The sequence below is a fragment of the Hypanus sabinus genome, chromosome 10, assembly GCF_030144855.1.
Source record: "Hypanus sabinus isolate sHypSab1 chromosome 10, sHypSab1.hap1, whole genome shotgun sequence".
Lineage (NCBI taxonomy): Eukaryota > Metazoa > Chordata > Chondrichthyes > Myliobatiformes > Dasyatidae > Hypanus > Hypanus sabinus.
Window position 1 is genome coordinate 18,859,088 of NC_082715.1, and position 22,524 is coordinate 18,881,611.

Genomic DNA, 22,524 nt, shown 5'->3' on the forward strand with positions numbered 1-22,524 from the left:
ATTTATGACAGGTCTCACCAACAACTAACAACAGCAAGGGCCAAACTGTCCCGGGCCATTAGAGGGGCAAAGTGTGCACACGCCCAGTGAACCCACAACCACTTCCAGGACAGCGGCGACACGTGGTGCATGTGGAAGGGCATCCAGGACATCACCAATTACAGGACAACATCACCTGACTGTGCGGGTGATGCCTCCCTCCCAGGTGCGCTGAATAACTTCTACGCCCATTTTGAGGCTGAAAATGACGTGGCGGCGAGGAAGTCCACCCCTCCTGCGAATGACCAGATGCTGTGTCTCACCGTGGCCAATCTGAGAAGAACCCTGTGCAGGGTCAACCCATGGAAGGCTACTGGACCAGAAAACATTCCTGGTAGAGTGCTCAGAGGATGTACAGACCAGCTAGCAGATGTTCTCACTGACATCTTCAAAATCTCCCTGAGCAGTGCCACCGTTCCAACGTGCTTCAAGGCCGCCACCATCGTCCCCATGCCAAAGAAGACTTCAGTGTCCTGCCTAAATGACTACCATCCCGTTGCACTCATATCCATCATGAAGTGTTTCGAGAGGCTCGTCATGAGGCACATCAAGACCCTGCTGCCCCCCTCACTTGACTCCCTGCAGTTTGCGTACCGTACCAACCGCTCAACAGATGACACCATTGCCATCACCCTCCACCTGGCCCTAACCCACCTGGACAAAAAAGACACGTACGTTTGAATGCTGTTCATAGACTTCAGTTCAGCATTCAACACAATCATCCCTCAGAAACTGATTGGAAAGCTGAGCCTACTGGGCCTGAACACCTCCCTCTGCAACCAGATCCTAGACATCCTGACTGGGAGACGTCAGTCAGTCCGGATCGGGAGCAGCATCTCCAACACCATCACACTGAGCACGGGGGCTCCTCAGGGCTGTGTGCTCAGTCCACTGCTATTCACTCTGCTGACCCATGACTGTGCAGCAACACACAGCTCGAACCACATCATTGAGTTTGTCGATGACACGACCGTGGTGGGTCTCATCAGCAAGAATGATGAGTCTGCTTACAGAGAGCAGATGCAGCAGCTAACGGACTGGTGCAGAGCCAACAACCTGTCTCTTAATGCAAACAAAACAAAAGAGATGGTTGTTGACTTCAGGAGGGCACGGAGCGACCACTCCCTGCTGAACATCGACGGCTCCTCAGTAGAGATTGTTAAGAGCACCAAATTTCTTGGTGTTCACCTGGCGGAGAATCTCACCTGGTCCCTCAACACCAGCTCCATGGCAAAGAAAGCCCAGCAGTGTCTTTACATTCTGCAAAGGCTGAGGGAAGTCCATCTCCCACCCCCCATCCTCATCACATTCTACAGGGGTTGTATTGAGAGCATCCTGAGCAGCTGCATCACAGCCTGGTTCGGAAATTGCACCATCTTGGATTGCAAGACCCTGCAGCGGATAGTGAGGTCAGCTGAGAAGATCATCAGGGTCTCTCTTCCCGCCATCACGGACATTTACACTACACGCTGCATCCGCAAAGGAAACAGCATTATGAAGGACCCCATGCACCCCTCATACAATCTCTTCTCCCTCCTGCCATCTGGGAAAAGGCTCCGAAGCATTCGGGCTCTCACGACCAGACTATGTAACAGTTTCTTCCCCCAAGCTATCAGACTCCTCAATACCCAGAGTCTAGACTGACACCTTACTGCCCTATTGTATTGGTTATTTATTGTAATGCCTGCACTGTTTTGTGCAGTTTATGCAGTCCTGGGTAGGTCTGTAGTCAGTGTAGCTTTCTCTGTGTTTTTATTTTTACGTAGTTCAGTCTAGGTTTTGTACCGTGTCATGTAACACCATGGTCCTGAAAAAACGTTGTCTCATTTTTACTATGTACTATACCAGCAGTTATAGTCGAAATGACAATAAAAAGTGACTTGACATGACCAGACCAGTGTAGAGGAGGTCACATCGGAAGCACCAGACATAACAGACATCCCAGCAGATTCACAAATGAAGTGTTGCCTCAGCTGAAAGGATGTAGTTGCTTTCTTCCTGCCCCTCCCCGTAGTTTTAAACGCTGGCAACTGGGCAGATATTTACTAACCTCACTGGAAACTGATCACAGTTTAAGTGGTAACAATATCATTGAAAAAGAGTTTTGAAATCATGCGATCCTCTTCTCTGCACCCATCCATCAGCTTCAGGATCCTATCCTTGCATGGTCCCATTTCATCTAAATAATGAAATCTACATGATATCTAAAAAGCTGTTGTTCAGTCAACTCCACATTTCCCCTATATCCTTTTCTTGGATTGACGTCCTCAGCAATCTATTTTCCCCCTTGGTGACAGCATTTGTCATCATGAAATCAAATTCTACATTTAAGGAATCCTAGTGCAACCTTCCCTTTCTTAATTTCTCCAGTGTTAGCAGGCCACATGTTCAGCTTCCAAGCACACGAGCTACAACCTCATCCACGCAAATGTAGTGGAAACAAAGTCACTACCTTTGTTCTTCTCACTCTCTCCTTTTCTGATCACTGACTCCATCCTTCTTCTTGGACACAGAAAATTTAATGTGTCTTAAATGATTATTTAACATCCCATGGCCCATGAAACAAGAGTCTGAATGCTAGAACTGGCATCACTGTAGACCTGTTCTTGATGTTTGGCATGGATCAAAGAACCAGATTCGAAACCATGTGCATCTATGACCCTAGAATTGAATCAAGCAGAACCCAGGATATCCTCAGACATGGCATCCTCTTTTACTGTACACTGTAATTTCAGCTTGGTTACCTTATCACACAAGTATTGTTAGCTTACACCTAAGTAACATTGTCCTTATTGTATTTCCAATCCCATCTTAATCAATTTGCTTCTGAAATCCTCAATCATGCCATTATCTCCCCTATTCTCCAGTGCTTGACTGGATAGCCTGCTACCTCACACAGAGATCCTTCAAATTTCTGTGGTATTCACCCAAACTCATGCCAAGATCAACTTGCCATTCATAGTCATCCACATCCAGTTATAACACCTTCCAATCCTTCAATGTCTCAAACTTATAATCAGGTAATTAATTCTACACATTCCTCAGATTTCACACTGTAGCATTCTCCTACGCTAGTTTTTGTCCCTCCAGTATCTTGTACTCAACAATTAAACTCAATTCAACACCTTGAACTCAACAATTGCCAGTTTTCTCTGTATCTGCACAAGACTTGAAATCAAGAATTCTAACCCTAATTCACCTTCACCTCCTTCTCCAAATCTCTGAACTTTCCTCATTATTTCCCCCCTACTCTCACTCATTACTCATTTTCTTAAAAATCTGCAAAGCACCAGGAAGACTCCCCCCCCCCCCCCCCGTTATACTTTGACAAAGTTCTTTGAACTTGATTATTAAATGATGCTGTAAATTGAAAGTATTTCTTGTTAAACACGCTGGATAAATTTAAGCAGTTTTGCAGTTTTTTTAAAAAATCCACATTTTATGGTCTGTACCTTGATCAGTTCATTATAATATCAATTTTCAAAGTCAGGAAATCACAAGAGGCCTTGGGATACATGATAGTACATAAAACAGAGCAACTTCCCTGCAGGAGCGGCTATAATTCTGGACTTCCAACTTATTAAGTTTCACTCCAGCTTGCACAAAGCAAGGACTCATACAGGGGAAGGAAGCTATGGCACTGAAAAATGAGGAATATTTTGGAATAAAACCAGACAGCTTAACATCTATTTCATCTGCAGGCAAATAAACCAAGAATCAAAACAGGAAATCACAACTACTTGTTCTCCTCAAGCAATATTTGATTCATATAAACTATCAAGCAAATGGAATTGGAATTTTATTGTCCCATTTAGCGAGGTACAGTGAAAAGCTTGTCTTGCATACTGCTCGTAAGAATCAACTCATTGCACGGTGAATTGAGGTAGCACAAGGTAAACAGAATGTAAACTAAAGTGTAACAACCACAGAGAAAGTGAAGTACAAGTAGTCAAAGAGGTGGAAGACCATAATGAGGTGGATTGTAAGGTAAAAAATCCAGCTTGTCATAGTAAGAAATCATTCAATAGTCTTAATAGTCGAGCTGTGTGGTGAACTATGTGCCTGTCTGGACACGCCCCCTGCTGACTGCTCCTGTGGCTCCTCCCACAGGCCCCTGTATAAAGGCGATCTGAGGCCTGACGCTCGGCCTCAGTCTCCAGGACATAGTATGATGGACACTCACTCCTGGTTCCTTCTTCCAGTCAATAAAAGCTGATATCTCGCCTTACGTCTCAGTGTGAGTTATTGATGGTGCATCAAGCTGCCCTCAAATCTGGTGGCATGTGCTTTCAGTCTTTTGTATATCTTTCCCCTGATGGCAGAGACAAGTAAAGAGAGTGCCTCCAGTGGATGGGGTCTTTGATTGATTTAATGAGACGGCATGAAGTACAAAGAGTCAAGGAAGGGGGAACGAGAAATACTGCAGATGCTGGAAATCCAAGCAACATACACAAGATGCTGGAGAACTCAGCATGCCAGGCAAAATTTATGGAAAAGAGTGGACAGCTGATGTTCTGGGCCATAACCCTTCATCAGGGCTGGATAAAAAGATGAGAAGTCAGAGCAAGAAGGTGGGGAGTGGGGAGGGGAGGAAAAAGTACAAGGAGGTAGGTGATAGGTGAAACCAGGCAAAGGGGAAGAGTGAAGCACAGAGCTGGGAAGCTGATAGGTGTAAGAGATAAAGGTCTGAAGAAGGGGGATATCTGATACGAGAGGATAGATAACCATGGAAAAAGGGGAGGAGCACCAGATGGAGGTGACGGGCAGGTACGTAGATGAGGTGAGAGAGGGTAACAGGACTGGGAATGGTAAAGGGGGAGGGGGCAATTATTCAAAGTTCAAAAACTTGTTTATGCCATCAGGCTGGAGGTTACCTAAATGGAATATAAGGTGCTGCTCCTCCAGCCTGAGTGTAGCCTCATTGCATCAGTACAGGAGGCCATTGACTGACATGTCGGAGTGGGAATGGGAAGTAGAGTTAAGTAGTGGCCATTGGGAGATCCCACTTTTTCTAGCAAACAGAGTGTAGGTCCTCAGCAAAGCAGTCCCAATCTACATTGGGGTCTCACTGATATACAGGAGCACCAGATACAGTAGATGACCCCAACCAACTCACAGGTGAAGTGTCCCCACATCTGGGAGGACTGTTTCGGGCCCTGAATGGTAGTGAGGGAGGAGGTATGGGGGCAGGTATGACCCTTGTTCCACTTGCAAGGGTAAGTTCAGTGGGGAAGGATTAATGGAAAAGGGAATCGCGTAGGGAGCGATTTCTGAGATGTTTTACACTTTCACTACATCAGGCACATAAAAGGTATTCAATAGTAGCAATGGCTCTATACTTCAGCCTTACCATCACAGCATGATACTTGAACATTTCACCAAAAGCACTTTAAACAATTCAAAATCAAATTCAAATGTGGAAAATTGTTCATGGTGAAAGCAGCTATGAAGATACAAAAAAACTCAGATGGGTGATCTTACAGCTTCTCTTAAAATGCCCTCCCCTTCACCATCGCTGTTTCCATATGGTTCTGCAGAGACACGCACTAAGCATCTAAAAATGATACAGCACCCACCCGGAATATTACATGTAGCCAATAAGACAAATTATTTTCAATTAACTTTTACAATACATGTCGATATGTTTGGGTGAGGGTGCTTCGGCGCTGATATTCTGTTGTGTTCTGTTAGTGTACAAAAGGAAGGGTTGCTTGTTGGGGGGGGGGGCAATGAGCTGTTCCATTTTGTGTGGGGAAAAAGGGGCATTGGGATGCCATTTTTTTTTGTACAGGGAATGCTAGGTTTGACGTTGCTCTCTGAACAATTTTTGTGTTCTTTGTTTCGTGGCTATCTGGAGAAGACAAATTTCAGTGTTGTATATGGATAAATGAACGTCTGAAAGTTTGAATATGATCCCAAAGTGATCTTCAATAGCATTTGTCATTTGTTTGAAAGAGTATGCTTACTCCCTATCTAATGGAGATTTAGCAGAAGCTTCCAATCCTTGAAGTTTGCTGGGAAAATCTTGAGCTGTTTCTTTAGCTGACATCTCCTTCTTCTCACTCTTTCAGTATCTTACAAACCTTCAGCTTACAGTGCCTCCTTTGTCCAATAAAGTGGCCACTGCGTGCATGTTTGTGTCCTGCTGCTGTTGCCCATCCACTCAAGTTTTTATATGTTGTGCATTCAGAGATGCTCTTCTGCATGCCACTGGTGTAATGCACAGTGATTTGAGTTACCGTTGCCTTCCTGGTGGCTTGGACCTGTCTGGCTGTTCATCTCTGACCCACAAAACTGCCACTCAATGGATGTTTGTTTTTTTGCTCCATTCTCTGTGAACACTGGAGACTGTTGAGTGTGAAAATCCCAGATGATCAGCAGTTTCTGAGATACCCAAACTGGCTCCAACAATCATCCCACAGTCAAAGTTACTTACATCACATTTTTTCCCCATTCTGATGTTTGGTCTGATTAACAGCTGAACCACTTGACCATGCCTGCTTGCTTTTATGCATTGAGTTGCTGCCGTGTTGGTTTATTTGGTGTACCTAATAAAGTGGCCACTGAGTGTGCAGTACAGAAATGTCACATCTTCAAAATACCATCAGATTCTAATCTTAATTGACTTGCGACTAACTACAAAAATTCAGTCAAGGCGGTGGAGAATAAGAGGTAGCTGAGATTATCCACGGTCTTTGTGGTTGCCTTCCTTGACATACTGACGGGAATGATACATGAAGAGTGTTGAAACTGAAATAATCCTGCGTCTTGCATTAGCAGTCATGGTGCCACCCTGCTGACCACACTCCTCAAGTTAGCATCTAACCTTTCAGTGAAATATTATCTTGCGTTTGCATCTTCTGAATAACCTTGGCTCTGCAGCCTTAGGAGTAAAACCTCTGCAGAGCCTGCCCTGAAAGTGTGCCAGCAGACAATACGATTCAAACTAGCACAAAGTACAAAAATCAATGGAACTTATCAATTCTGTCTTCTTTGGACTTCTTGTACTGGATTACAAAAACTTCATTGTCTTTGCCTTTCAAGAATACAAAATAAAAATGCATAAACTGCATTAAGATAGATCTATTAAGCGGACAAGGAAAGCTTTCTCACATCCCCTTTGTCTGCTGGTGCTATTTTCCATTTCAGCAATGACACAGTACCACAGGACTCATTGGAGAAGCAAAGAAAAAGGATTTTTTATTCTTAACTCCCTAAAGACACTATACATTGTTAGATCATACCAGAAAATGCAATTCCAAACTGCTGAACATTATTAAGCAGAGTTACCAAGAAATTAGAATTCATCCTGTTTTGGTAGATTAAATGTGCTAAATACTGAGCTATAGAAAAGTACAGCACAAAAACAGGCCCTTTGGCCCACCTAGCCCTATCAACTTGCATTGAGACCACAGCCCTCTATATCCTTATCATCCACGTACACTTGTGCAGGCAGCTTATTCCACACTCTTACAACCTTCTGAGTGAAGAAGCTCCCCCTCATGTTTTACCCTTAACATGTGACCTCTAATTGCAGTCCCAAACAACCTCCCACAGTGTCCGAGGGAAGACCTTCTCAGGCCCTGGGGATCTATCCACCTTAATTTGCCTCAGGACTGCAAACACCTCCTCTTCTGTAATCTGTATAGGGTCCGTGGCCTAGCTGCTGCTTTGCCTCACTTCTATGTGCCTGCTCCATTTCCTTAAAACAAAAATAGAAAAGTAGTGAGTTGCAAACAGAGATGAGAAACAGCCCTATGGCATTTCGCAATGCTTTGGTGAACTAAAACAGGATCTCTGCTTTTTCTGTTTGGATCCCAATGCAGAGCTGGCAGCTGCAAGGCTGCACACCGAACACTGTAAAAGAAATTTCACAGTAGGGAAGCAAGGGAGCATTGCCGAGGAGGTGAAGGAAGGGAGAAGAGAGAAGACAAAGCATGCTTTGCTGTGGCTGGCACCACCCACCCGAGGAGCAAGTTGATTGGCTCCCATGCCACTGAGAACCCACAATGCACTGCAAGGTGTGGGCTCATCCTACACACAGACCACATGGCCAAAACAATTTTTCTTTATACAATTGGTGAAGGAAACCCCAATAAATTAACATTATGCTCACCATTGAGACACAAGGCTGAAAAAGGCAGTTTGTGACATTACTCCAGATTCATTCCCAAACCCTGACTGGTGAGCTCCTGGCTTTGCTGAGAGCTAGTAACTGCAGTTAATAGATCTGCAGTTTCTGCCTTGTGACAAAATACACAGCTCACGACCTGGAATGAAGCATTTTGCATCATGCCCTTTTTGTTGGAATCCAAGGCTCAGTTAAGATTCAAAAGGCTTCAGTTAATGCTTCAATTGAAAGGCAGTGGGCATGCAGGGACTCCATCAGCGGGATATCTGCTTAATCCTGTATTCAACTTGAGTTTGTAACCTTTCTGATACAAAGGTGAAAGAGTACCTGGAAGCTCCCAGTAATAAACTGTCTGGGATAAAAGGATGTTTGTGAACTAGGAATTGGAATATGGATGAATTCAAGACCGGATCTGGGACTGAAAGAACAACAAAGATGAGAGTACTCAAAGACAGCGTGTTTAAAAAGAGGTAAAAGAACGTCTAAAAGAAAATTAAGAATTACAATGCTTGTTAGATTACAATGCACAAAGGACTTGAGCTGTGCCACAGCAATAACACACATACAATGGATTATTCTCGTCAGTGACTAAATTTAGAGCCATATAAGACTGTTATACTGTTAATCATCATTATGTGCTGTGTCATATGAAGTGGGCAATCATGGTCATGACCAGATTGTCCTTGGCAAATTTTTCTATGGAAATGGCAGCCTTCTTCTGGACAGTGTGGCCTCAAGACAGGTGGCCTCAGCCATTATCATTCCCCTTGAGAGATTGTCTATCTGGCATCAGTGGTTGTGATATCAGGACATATCAGGACTTGTGATATGCACCAGCTGCTCGTACAACCATCCACCGCCTGCTTCATGGCTTCACATGACCATGATCAGGGTGGCTAAGCAGGTGCTACACCTTGCTCAAGGGCACCCGCAGGCTTGCAGAGAGAAGATGCACTTTAGACCTCCTTCAGAAGAGATGTACAGCTTCTCCAACATGCCAGCCAATACAGTTAATAGTGTATTTAATCTCCAGCCACACTGAACAGTAACTACCCAAGGTCTTCATTCAATTCAAAGATGAGTCAAGTTCAAATTCAATGAATTACATTTCACCTGGTCTGAATTTACAAAGCAAGTTCTTTACTATATTAACCTGCAGTTATCACAGAGAAGTAATTCAATCTAAAATAATAGCCAAATTAAACATGGAAGAGGAATGCACGAGATGATTACTTGAGGTACTTGGTTTAACGTTCTAAATTATCCATAATATTGCCAATAATTAATACAGTTTTATTTTATTTTGTTGTTGCTCTTCCTTTTCACACCTTGTGGCACATTACGCAGCATTGTTTCTATTACTGAGGCATTTTGACAGTTTTTCTCCCCCCAAGGGCAAGTTACTAGCTCGATGCTCACCCCCGGCACAGATGGAAAGCGTGCAAGGGCTGGCCAGGTGCAAACTCGGAACCATTCTCCTTGAATATAGATTAAGAATAGCACAGTGCAGTTTAATGTCATTAAAATATTTACATTGCTGTGTAATTGCTACTGATATCTTAAGATAGTACTTAATAATTAAAGCTATCTTTACCAAATATATTATAGTTGATCATAAAAATATTTTAATTTCACAAAATTGCTACTGCTGTGTCTGCCTACATAGTAACAATAATCCTTCAAGAAAATCCATTATGATTGATCTATTGAAACTTTCCAGAAATTTGATGAGATATCATTTAAAGGCAAACATTTTTTGTATATAAACTGCATATTATCATATAGCTGTGAGGATGCTGTGTAAGCACGAGAGGCACACCCCTGTCCCTAGCATATCCTCAGACTGTTGGTCATTGATGCAAATGACTCATTTCACCATTGTACATATGACAAAACATATAAAGCTCATTTTTAATCTTTAGCTTCTCTCTATGTCAGTTTCAGCCCTTGTATGTGTCCTTGAAACTGGTTATTTTTATTATTATAAGTGGGAAAAAAATCAAAAAGGATAGCTTGTTGATTTTAGAAAGTCTCGACAGAGGCTTACATTGGATGATCATTCTCAAGTAGCTGCATCTTCAGATAGCATACAACTACTAAGTGATATGCAATTGAAATAGAGGTGATTTGTACACAGAATTTCATGCACAAGAAGTTTCTGTCCAAAACAATCAGCATCAGGTTTAATATCACCACCACATGTCAAGAAATTTGTTGACTTTGTGGGAGCAGAACAATGCAATAATAGAGAAAAATGCAAATTACAGTATGAATGCATATATTAAATAGTTAAATAAGTAGTGCAAAAAGAAAGATTTAAAAATGTAGTGAAGTTGTGCTCATGGGTTCAATGTCCATTCAGAAATAGCTTGGCAGAGAGGAAGAAGCTGATTCTGAATCATTGAGTGGGTGCATTCAGGCTTCTGTACCTCCGTCTTGGTAACAGTGAGAACAAGGCATGACCTGGGAGATGGGCGTCCATAATGATGGATGCTGCCTTTTTGAGGCATCAGTCCTTGAAGGCATCTTGGATACTACGGAGGCTAGTGCTTATGATGGAGCTGATTGAGTAACAACTCTCTGCAACTTACTTCAGTCCTGTGCAGTAACCCAAATCCCTATACCAGGCAGTGATGCAGACAGTTATAATGCTCTCCACGGTATATCTATAGTAAATGCAGATCAAAAGGAGATGAACACAAGTATTACCATGTTTCATCTCCTTTTATCACTAGCATACCCACTGAAAATTCAACAGCCTCATTTCTAGTGGTAACTGAATGGCAAAGATGCTTCAGAACAGATTAAATGTTGACCCATAGGGGATTTTTGGATACAGTTTTATGTATTGTTCAAATCTTGAGTCGCTATGAGTGGGGTGGCAGGATGGAGAAGCGTTTCTACCAAAGGAGGTGCAAGGCACTCCTTCCCTCTGCTAGAACGCAGGTCACCGTTGGGCAAGATGTAGCACCAGCTTAGCCATCCCACCCCACCCCCGATCAGGATCACGTGAAACCATGGGAGTAGGTGGTGCATATCGCAAGTCCTGGTTATGTGACCACGATGACTGGCAGATCATTTCTGAAGAGTATTGCTAATGGCTGGGGTCACCCATTTTGTAAAGACACTGCCCAGAAGAAGGCAATGGCAAACCAGTTGTGTAGAAAGATTTGCCAAGAACATCACGGTCATGGAAAGACGTCATATAAACGAGCTCTGCAACTGAAGTAGATAATTACAACCAGACAATCTTAACAACACTGCCTCCATTTGTAACAAAAATAGTAGACATTTCTAATGACCTAGCCATATTCAATGCTACAAAATAAAACTCACTGTAAAATGAATCATTTTCATGCTTAGCAGGTGACTGTATGTATAGTTATCCCATCAACCATCAATCGTTTCCATCCGGCACAATATACTTTCGCCAATTACAATGAAAAACACTCTCATATCTTACAATAAGCAACTTACATACAGTTAGTTCAAAATTCTCACCTACCTTCGATGCTGTCTGAGCTTGAAGTGCCTATTCCAGTGTCTCCACTATCGGAGGTAGCGCTGAATCTTCTGCTGGTGTTGTTGCGACCACTGGTCAAGAGCACAGGGGCCTGCCACACTGCCTCACAACCTTGAACCCATCCAGTATGTGCAACATCAGAACCTGGGCAATGGGAGATTGAACCATGGATTAGAGAAAACAAAAGCTTGATAGATTTTTGTCTTATACAGGGTTAATAGCGCAAAGTATATTACAAGAGAAATCAAAAACGGGAAGGCAACCCTACCAATTCTCCGCTTTGAATGTTTATACTTAGTTACATGCAAACTCACTCCAAGACTTTGCTTCAGTTTCATTTGTGAAGTACGTGGTCCGAAGGCAGAACTGCCTCGCTCTTTCACAAACGTAGACAATGTGCGGCATTGTCAAAATTTCAACAGAGGAAGTTTGCCCAGAATCAAAAATTATCACTCCGTTACTCTGGCATAAATAATGTATTTTTGAAGCTGTCTTCTCCCATTTGCTGCTTAACTCTTCAGATGTAATGGGACTGCTGAGCTTTGATCCGATCCAATAATTGAGAGATTAGGCAGCTCTGCCTGTTGTAACTCAAAACTGAAATAAGACGGTGAAGAAAGTACAAAACCAATCATCAATGATTAACAAGCATTCACCATTAACTCAGGCAACACCAATAACGTTTGATCTTGACCCTATCACAAACATACCCTTTGTCTTTTCAACACCACACCCCCATCCTGCAAAATAGTCTTGTGCTTGTTTTTTTTTAAACCAGAGATCAGCCAAGAAATTAGATTTGTGCGCATTAAGACATGCGTCACTTCTGTCAACAATCAACACAGTTTGAATACCTGCGGGAGGAAGTCAGCAAGTGATGCAGCTTCCATTTAACACATCCAACTCAACCTCCTTGCTCTCCGATTTCAGAAACTGAATCATTTCCATCAGGACTGCTATACAACTTTCCTCCCTCACACTCAAGGCAAGCATGGACTATCATGCAAGCAACTTCTCGAGGGACCCAAAATACCCACGCAATTTGCCCTGCCTGATCACAATTTAAATATCCAAAGCACACAGTTCTGGCAAACATGCCCAATCATGTCAATATCTGTCACATTTGCTTCTTAATTTTCACCTGCAGTCACATTGCTCTTTTCTGTCATCAAGCACTTACTTGGCAACTGGAACACCCCCAGATAATCTGTGTACAAAGCTAATGACAGAAACCCCTCAGACTTCATCAGCTCTCTAATACCCTCACTACTTGTTAGCACACAGTATCCAGAACAGCCCATGGTCTTTTCTCTTGAACCTGTAGGGTGAGAAGGGAGATACTTAAAAACAGAGTGAGTGATATTTTTCCCCAGGGAGAAGGTAGTGAGTATATAGAATGAGCTGCCTGAGAAAGTGCTTGAGACAGGCACCTCAGCATCATTTAAGAAGCACCTGGATGAGTATGTGCACAAGTTCTGCCATTGCTGGAAATCCAAAGCACCACACACAAAATGCTGGAGGAACTCAGCAGGTCAGGTAGCGTCTATGGGAATGAACAAACAATTGACATTTTAAGCCAAGACCCTTCTTCAGGACTGGAAAGGAAGGCAGAACAAAAAGGTAGGGTTAAGGGAAAGGAGGATAGCTGGAATGTGATAGGGGAAACCAGGTAAAGGGCTGGAGATGAAGATATCTGCTGGGAGGGTAAATCACAGCAGAAAGGGGAGGAGGATAGGCATGTAGAGAAGCAGTAAGAGGCCAGAGTGGGGAACAGAAGAGGAAAGGGGGAAGGATTTTTTTTTAAACCGGAAGGAGAAACCGGCATTCATGCCATCAGGTTGGAGGTGATCCGGATGGAATACAAGTGCTGCCCCTCCATCCTGAGGGTGTCCTCATCGTGGCACAAGACCATGGACCGACATGTTGGAACGGGATTAGGAATCAGAATTAAAAAGTTGGAGCGAAGGTGCTATTAATGTATGGGAGGCGGCTGCAGGAATATGGACTGAATCCAGGAAACTGGGACTACCTAAGTGGACAGCATAGTCAGCATGGGCTCGCTGGGCTGAAGGGCCCGAATCCATGCTCTATAACTTTAATACTTCCTCAGCAGTAACATGTGAAAACTATCGTCAATGTGGCATCCAGGGGTTTTTCCTGTGTTGCGGTTAGTAAGGCAAGTAGCCAAACAATGTTACAGATGTCTAACAAAGCCTAACTAAAATACTTATAAACACAAAGTCTGCAGATGCTGGAAATCTAGGGCAACACACACAAAATGCTGGAGGAACTCTGCAGGCCAGGCAGCGTCCATGGAAGTGAGATAAACAGTTGACACTTCAGGCCGAGAACTTTCTTCTTTTTGAGTGTTCTGATCAATATTGAAAGTTTAGTATCCAAAGTGATAGTGGGACATGGCTATTAAAAACATACAAGTGCTAAAAACATAAAAATGGCACAAGAGAAAATGTCTGCATGTTTCCTCTTTTTACTCTCACATCTCTGATAAAATTAAAACCACTGTGTAATTAGTCATTAGCCTGTGTGAAGGAATGTTTACTTCAGGCATAATTGGAAAGGCATGATACCACTGTTTCAATTTTGAAACTGCAAAATGTAAACAGTAATGCACTCGCTCTTTTTCTGAGAAGGCAATGCAATTACTTCCTTCCAAGGTACAAAGTAAACTTGTTATCAAAGTACATATATGTTACCACGTACAACCCTGAGATTTGTTTTCTTGTGCGCACACAGTCAACTCAAGAATTACCATAGAATCAATGAAAGACTACACCCAACAGTCCGGACAATAACCAGTGTGTGCAAAAGACACCAAACAGCGCAAATACAAAAGAATAATAAATAAATAATTTAATAATTGATAAATAAATAAGCAATAAATATTGAGAAATAACATGGAGTCCTTGAAAGTGAGTCCATAGGCTGTAGTGAGTCCACATCTGTTTGACAATTGTGTTTCATTAGTACCAAGATCAATTACTACTTTAAAGAAAAAAGTGAGGCAATGGGATGAAATTTCAGATCCATTGCCCTTAAAAAATCTGATCACAAGTCCTCCCCAAATTATAGCAGGGTTCCTTCCCGAGGAATGGTTCATAAACCAAACAGTCTGCAAGTCAGAAATTGACAAAAGCTGTGTATGGGAGAGGATCACATAAACACCTGTGACCGGTGGGGGTGGGGGGGGGGGGGGGGGGTAAACGGGCATTTAAAGAACAGCCACTAGCCTATCTCACTTGGCTCAGCGTCCAGTTCTACTTGGCTTGACCCAGCCCTTGAATATTGCAGCTCAGATTTGGGAGTTGTTGGGGGTTTGGGATTGGGAAAACCCCACTCCATTTTCACTCAGCAAAAGACGCCTGCAGCCTTACAGCACCCACCAATTTCACAAACACTCCCTCGTATAGATGACGTGCCCTTGGGCAGTGCTAACCTAGGGAGGAACTGCAAGTGGTAATCAGTGGTTACAGTGAATGGTTGTAGAGAAACAGCTATCAAGACCGGTGGCCAATATGTAGCATTATTAGAGATACAGTGCGGCAATAGGCCCCTCTGTCCAAAGAGCCTGCACCGCCCAACTGCACCCATGTGACCAGCTAACCTACTAAGCCGTCTGTCTTTGGAATGTGGCAGGAAACCAAAGAAAACCCTCGTGGTCATGGGGAGAATGTACAAACTCCTTACAGATCCTGGGTCGCTGGTGCTGTAATAATCTCATGCTAACTGCTACGCTACTGAGCCGCCCTGAGAATCGTATGTTGGGTCGTTATCTTCACAGTGATTTGGTTTCGAGACTATTAAAGATAGCATATCTGAAATGACAGCTATAATTCCCACTCATCTACTCTTCTAATAAATGCAATCTGGATTGATGGTTATTATAATAACCCGAATCTGGATTGGCTCTGAATGGAATAACTAATCTGAATAAAGGGCCATCATAATAATAATCATTTGGTTGTTTCACTTTGTAATATAATTAATATTGGTGCTTTTGGAATGTTTTCCATCTAAGTAGTCACCATTCAAGTAACCACAAATTGGTAAATATGCTAAAATGTAAAGTGAATTAGCTGCTCTTGTAAACAATGGCTGCCTCGCCCCAATCCTCATCTCAATGGGTGTGGCATCATCTTATTCTTTCCTCCGCACCTCCTCCATTAAAGTATAGGATTCTAATGCGCCACCCCAACTCCATCATCATCTTCGTGACTGCTGGCCACCCTGGACTTGGCCTCTGCGGGGAGAAAGCAGGAGAACGTGATTGAGGGAAAAGTAATTGAATATTAGAGCAGACTCGACAGGCCAAGCAGCCTAATTCTGCCCTTGTGCAGTAGTAAACATACAAGTCCTGGCCTGTGGCATTGGACAGAATAGTAGATATCAAAAGCCAAGTAAATGGGTTCAATTCCCACCACTGTCTGTATGGAGTCTGTACTTTCTCCCGTGACTGCGTGGGTTTACTCTGGGTGCACTGGTCTCCACCCACAGTCCAAAAATGTACTGGTTTGTATGTTAATTTGTCATTGTAAGTTGTCTTGTGATTAGGCTAGTAACAAAAACTGGGAAATTGCTGAGCAGCGCAGCTCAAAAGGCCGATTCCATGCTGTACCTCACTAAATAAATGTCATTGCTCCTGTGCCCATCCAGTACAGCTCTTAAAGCATGTTAGAATTTATTGGCCGTTGCATCAAAGTGTGATCGACAAACATGGAAGAGTTGATCTGTTGCTGTTTCTGCGGGTCATAACCCTGAAACATTCTCTCTCTTCAACCATTCACAAATAATCCACCATATTTGGCATTCGCATAATTCCCTTCCATGATTTTTTAATGAGAGGTGAAAAACGCATCGTGGCCTGGTGTCTTTAAATGTTAAAACAATACAGGCTACAAACAGGTCCTTCAGCCTAATGCTTCCATGCCAACCATAATGCCCACCTAGTTCCACTTACCCACATTTGGCCCATCTCTGACTAAACCCCTTCCACCTATGTACTTATCCAAACGAATGTTGCTAACACACCTGCCTCAACAACCACTTCCTCTGGTAGCTCCTTCTATATGTGCATCACACTTTGAAAAAAGTTGGCCTTCGGGTCCCCTTTGAATTCAAAAATTTATTGTCGAAGTACATACATGCTCCCATATACAACTTTGAGGTACATTTTCTTGCAGGTAACTCACAGGAAAAATACAAAATTTCACCTTAAACCTATGCTTTAGCTTTTGGCTCCCATTCCCCGGAGGTGGGGGTGTTGGGGGGGGGGGGGAGGAAGAGAAGATAAGTAAGATTGAACAGCAAGATTGCATTTGCAAAGGGAGAAGGAAATAAAGACGGAGTAGGAAAGTGATAATTAGAGTGGGAGGAATATAAATAGCATCTTAAATCAACAGGGGGATGAATGGCCTGTTTCCGTGCCACAGATTCTCTGCAAGGATGTGAAATTTACTTTATTATGCTGAATGATCATAAATCATTTGTGGAATAAGTGAGTTTAATGAGCAGGGCTTGACCTCATCCCATCATGCATGTTTTCCCTAAGTGCGTTATAAATAACTGGAGCTGCACATGGGTACGAAAGGCAGAAAGAGAAAGCCACCCTCAGTGAGCAACATGAAACACAAATAATAGACTGTGGCTGCTCACTTCTTGTTCATACACTCTCACTGCTCAAGGCAGATGACGTTGGGCTGGGATACTGCGTAATTCACTCCTTTGTCAAAAGGGTGTAAAGAAATAATAAACCACATGACATGTGCCTTAAAATGTTCCCCGTTTTCAATATTCAGAATCAGATTGTAAAATTTCTTGTCTTGAGACAGCAGTACATCACAATAAATAATAAAAACTTATAAATTACAATAATAAAATAAATAAATTGTGCAAAAGGGGACCAATAATAATGAGATGGTGTACATGGGTTCATTGTCCATTCAGACATCTGATGACAGGGGAAGAAGGTGTTCCTAAAACATTAAATGAGTGTCTTCAGGCTCCTGTACCTCCTCTATGATGGCAGCAATGAGAAGAGGGCATGTCCTGGGTGATCAGGATTCTTAATGATGGATGCCAACTTTGTGAGGCATCCATCACCTTTTGAAGATGTTCTCAATGTTGGTGAGACTAGTGTTTATGATGGAGCTGGCTCAGTTTGCAACTTTGGGCAGTTTTTTCCCAATCCTGTGCAGTCTCCCCTTCTTACCATATGCAACAAGTTAAAATACACTCCACGGTACGCATGTAGAAATTTGTGACAGTATTTGATGATATATCAAGTCTCCTCAAATTCAGTGAAATATAGCCGCTGTATTGTTATCTTTGTATTTGCATGAATGTGTTGGGCCCAGGTTAGATCTTCAGAGAATTTGACATCCAGCAACTTGAAAGTGCTCACTCTTTCCACTGCTGATCCCTCGATAAGGACTGGTTTGTTTTCCCTCAACTTCTCCTTCCTAAAGTCCACAATCATTTCCTTCATCTTGCTAGTGTTGAGTGCAAGGTTGTTGTTATGATAGCACTCAACCAGCTGATCTGTCTCACTCCTGTACACCTTCCTTGTCATCAGCTGAAATTCTGCCAACAATGCTTATGTCATCGGCAAATTTACGGACGGCGTTTGAATTGTGCCTATCCACACAGTCGTGGGTGTAGAGAGAGTAGGGTAGCGGGCATCCTTGAGGTGTGCCAGTGTTGATCGTCAGCGAGCAGGAGAATGCTACTGTAGGATTTTGCAAATAAAACATGCGAGTCATTTTAAGAGCTTAACAAAAGCCACAACCCTTTGTTCTTGGTTTGTTCATAATGAAAGTAGTGACCTTTTATGGACATATTACATCAGACATATCACTTAAAGTGAACACAACACCTCCATGATGATGTTTGTGAATTATGTAGAATAGTTTCTGTTATGAACAATGTGTCATCTGCCACCCATTACATTACACAATGCTATTTCCGATCCATACACAACGCCATGTCCTGATGAAGTCAAGGATCCAGTTACAGAGGCCCAGGTTTTGGAGCTTGTTGATTAGTACCGAGGGTTACGATGGTGCTAAATACTGAGCTGTAATCAATGAATCGTAGTATATATACAGTATTCCAAAAAATATTTTAGAAATGCCTTTCTTCCAAAATACTAGCTAAAAAAGTCTGCTGGCTATGCTTTTGCTTTCAGTGCCAACTCTTACAGTCGTCTATTCAAAAACCTGATTCTCTCCCTTGTGTCTTTAATTTGCCCTTAATAGGGGAAGGGCAATGTCCTTAAAACCTTGAAATAATTCCAACTGGTGTATTAACTAAATTGACTCTTCTTTCCTCTTTGTCTGGGGAAAGAACTGCAGTGGGAGCAGGTGGCTGAGGGTTTCACTTATTAGACTCAGTTAACCAGACTTCTTTCAGCAAAACCAGCGACTAAAAGGCTTGGGTGCCACAAACCAACTGGAACTATTATATGCATTTAACATAGGAGCCCTGAAAAATAATTATACAGTGCAGACTTGGGATTTCCAAAGGATTATGTTGGTTTTGCCAAACCAAAAGACTGAACATTTTGAAGTACAAATCCAGCAAAAGTAAAGATTCTGCAGTATTTTGCCCAAGTTAAGAAATGATAACTCTGGAAGCAGGTCCCAACAACACCTGCCATACCCAACAGCAAATTTGATTATATAGAGTATTGCAGCGCAGAAATAGGCCCTTTGGCCCATCTAGTACATGCCAAACTATTATTCTGCCGGTCTCATCTATCTGCATCTAGACCATAGCATTTCTCCTCCCTTTCATGCACTTCTTCAAACTTCTCTTAAATGTTGAAATCAAACTTGCATCCACCATTTCGACACTCTCACCACCCTCGGAGTGATGTTCCCTCTCATGTTCCCCTTGAAGTTTCACTTTTCACATATGACCTCTATTCTAGTCTCACCCACCCTCCATGGGAAAAAAATAATCTGCTTGCATTTACCCTATCTATACCCCTCATTGTATGATTTTGATCTATCCGCCTTGGAAGTGGCTCATGAATTTAGACCATAAGACATAGGAGCAGAATTAGGCCATTCAGCCCACTGAACATCATCTGTCATTCTATTGTGGCTGACGTATTTGTCATCTCAACCCCATTTTCCTGCCTTCTTCCCATAACCTTTGATACCCTTAGACATCAAAAACCTATAAACCCCCCACTATAAATATACCCAATGATTTGACCTCCAAAGCTGTCTGTAGCAATGAATTGCACAGATTCACCACCCTATGGCTAAAGTACCTTCTCCTCATCTTTGTTCTAAAGGGATATCCTTTTAATCTGAGGCTGTGCCTTCTGGTCTTATTGGAACATCCTCTCCACATCCAATATCTGAGCTTTTTAATATTTGGTAGGTTTCAAAGTGATGTTCACCTCTCATTCTTCTAGTGAGTATAGCCCAGAGACATCAAATGGTCCTAATGCGTTAGCCCTTTTATTCCCATGATCATTCGTTGTAAGCAACACACACAAAATGCTGGAGGAACTCAACAGACCAGACAGCATCTATGGAAAAAAGTCCAGTTGACATTTCTGGTCAAGAATTTTCATCAGTCCTGCCAAAAGGTCTCGGCCTGAAGCGTTGACTGTACTTTTCTCCATAGATGCTGCCTGACTTGCTGAGTTCCTCCAGCATTTTGTATGCGCGCTTGGATTTCCAGCATCTGCAGATTCTCTCTTGTTTACCATTCATTGTAAGCCTCCTCTGGGCCCTGTCAGATGCCAGCACATCCCTTCTTAGAAACGGGGTCTAAATTTATTTTCTTTTCAAAAGCCACAAGTCATAATGGTATGCTTTAAAAGCGTATTTTCAATTACTGGGGAAATGATTACACTAAAGAAAATAGTATATGGTTATGTAGTTTTCCATCTGTTAGTTGCTGTCAATTATCTAAAACAGATTTAGGGACTGGTGATCAACTGAACATTGTGACAACACGAGATTCTGCAAATGCAGGAACTTCAGATTAACACACACAAAATGCTGAAGGAACTCTGTAGGTCAGGCAACATCTATGCAGAGGAATAAGCAAATGATATTTTAGGACAAGATTCTTCATCAGGACTAATGAAGAGTCTAGGCCCAAAACATCGACTCTTTATTCCTCTCCATAAAAGCTGCCTGACCTGCTGAGTTCCTTCAGCATTTTGTGTATGTGATGTTGTGATTAGAATGGTTTTTAATGACAAAGCTGACTATATCTGCGCAGGTTAACAGAGAATTGCCTCAAAATTCTTGAGTACGATTTTTACCTCAATCAAGAATTAAGAATTTGAAATCATTGGCTAATTGCACTAGCTTTTGCATTCAGCAATCTACAAATAAGTTTAACTAGACGCAAGAGGCAAAAGAAAGAATATGTTTTTTATAACTTTCTGCAATTTTGACTGTAATGTGAATGCATTTACCTGGAAGGCTGATTCATGAAAAAGAAATACTTGCCCACAACTTCTGACATCATACCATCTAATATGATGGATGATAATATTGTTATAGAAGACTGTGCAAAAGTCTTAGGCACATAAAAATTACTATAAGCAAAGATGCTTTCAAAAATAATGAAAAGTTTCTAAATATCAAAAAGTTTACAATAAAGAGCAGTAAACAGTAAAAGACCAAATCAAATTAATACTGGGTGTAACCACAATTTGCTTTTAAAACTGCAACAATACTTTTCGGTACATTGTCGAGCAGTTTTATAATTGGCTAGGAGGTTCTTCCAAGCATCTTGGAGAACTTGCTGCTCTTCTGCAGATTTTGGCTGTCTCATTTGCTTTGTCTCTCCAGGTCATCCCAGACAGCCTCAATGATGTTGAGATCTGGGCTCTATGGAGGCCACACCATCTGATACCATATAAAATATAAAGGGAGCCTTAGACTTCTGAACAGTATTGTATATACCCTAGGGTTCCTTTACTGTTCAGAAAGTTATTGGAGGTACAGATGCACAGAAAGCATCGTCAGACAGTACACAAAAGTGAAACCAATGCTGCACAAAAGGAGATGAATACAATTAAAGCACGTCATGCTTTGGAATAAAAACTGGAGAAGAGTCAATTGGTAGAAAACAGTGACACACCAACTCTCTCCAGCAGTGACAACTCTATCCAAATGCTCCTTCTGAGTGAGAAAACTAGCTGAAAGTAAACTTACACTGGTTCTAACCCCAATATTAGATCTGTGTGCAAAAAAAATACAACATAAGAAACAAGATCATGGGTGATATTTTACTTCACAGCCACTTTTCTACACATCTCCTTAATTCCTAAAGGTTTCTCACATTGTCAAGCAAGAGTTTAAAACATTCATACCCTGACTGCAATTAAAGATTAGCTTTGCCACACGTACATCGAAACATATAGTGAAATATGTCATTCGTGTCAACAGTCCAAGTGTTAATATGTTACTAGCACCAACATAGCATGCCCACAAATTACAAAACTTACAAACAGTGGCAGGAACTGAGCCCCATTCGATAATTGCTCTCTCTCCAAATTTACATCTCCATGCTCCTCATATTGCTAAGGAGTTTTTAAAAACACTTTCATCGCACTGGATTTTACTTAAAAATTCATTATTCAGCATCTTGCCAAACGCAGCCCGAGAAGGTAATGGTCAGCCACTGGTTTAGTTAGCTGATATCAGGGAGGATGTCTCAGGAACGAAATGCAGTGACAAGGAATAGTGATTCTCTTCCAATGCAAGATGATGTTTTGACACGGAGGAAAACCTGTATGTGGTGCTGTTCCCATCAGCCTGTTATCCTGGTACTACTTGGG

At 42.2% G+C, this 22,524-nt stretch overlaps 1 protein-coding gene across 1 annotated transcript in view; it reads right to left on the bottom strand.

The window, feature by feature from the left end:
- Positions 1-22,524, bottom strand: part of cep85l (centrosomal protein 85, like) — a 317,796-nt gene that overhangs the window by 245,439 nt on the left and 49,833 nt on the right. Inside the window, exon 2 of the mRNA XM_059981465.1 lies at positions 11,676-11,837. Within this exon, the coding sequence (XP_059837448.1) occupies positions 11,676-11,837 (162 nt within the window). The remainder of the gene's footprint in view (positions 1-11,675; positions 11,838-22,524) is intronic.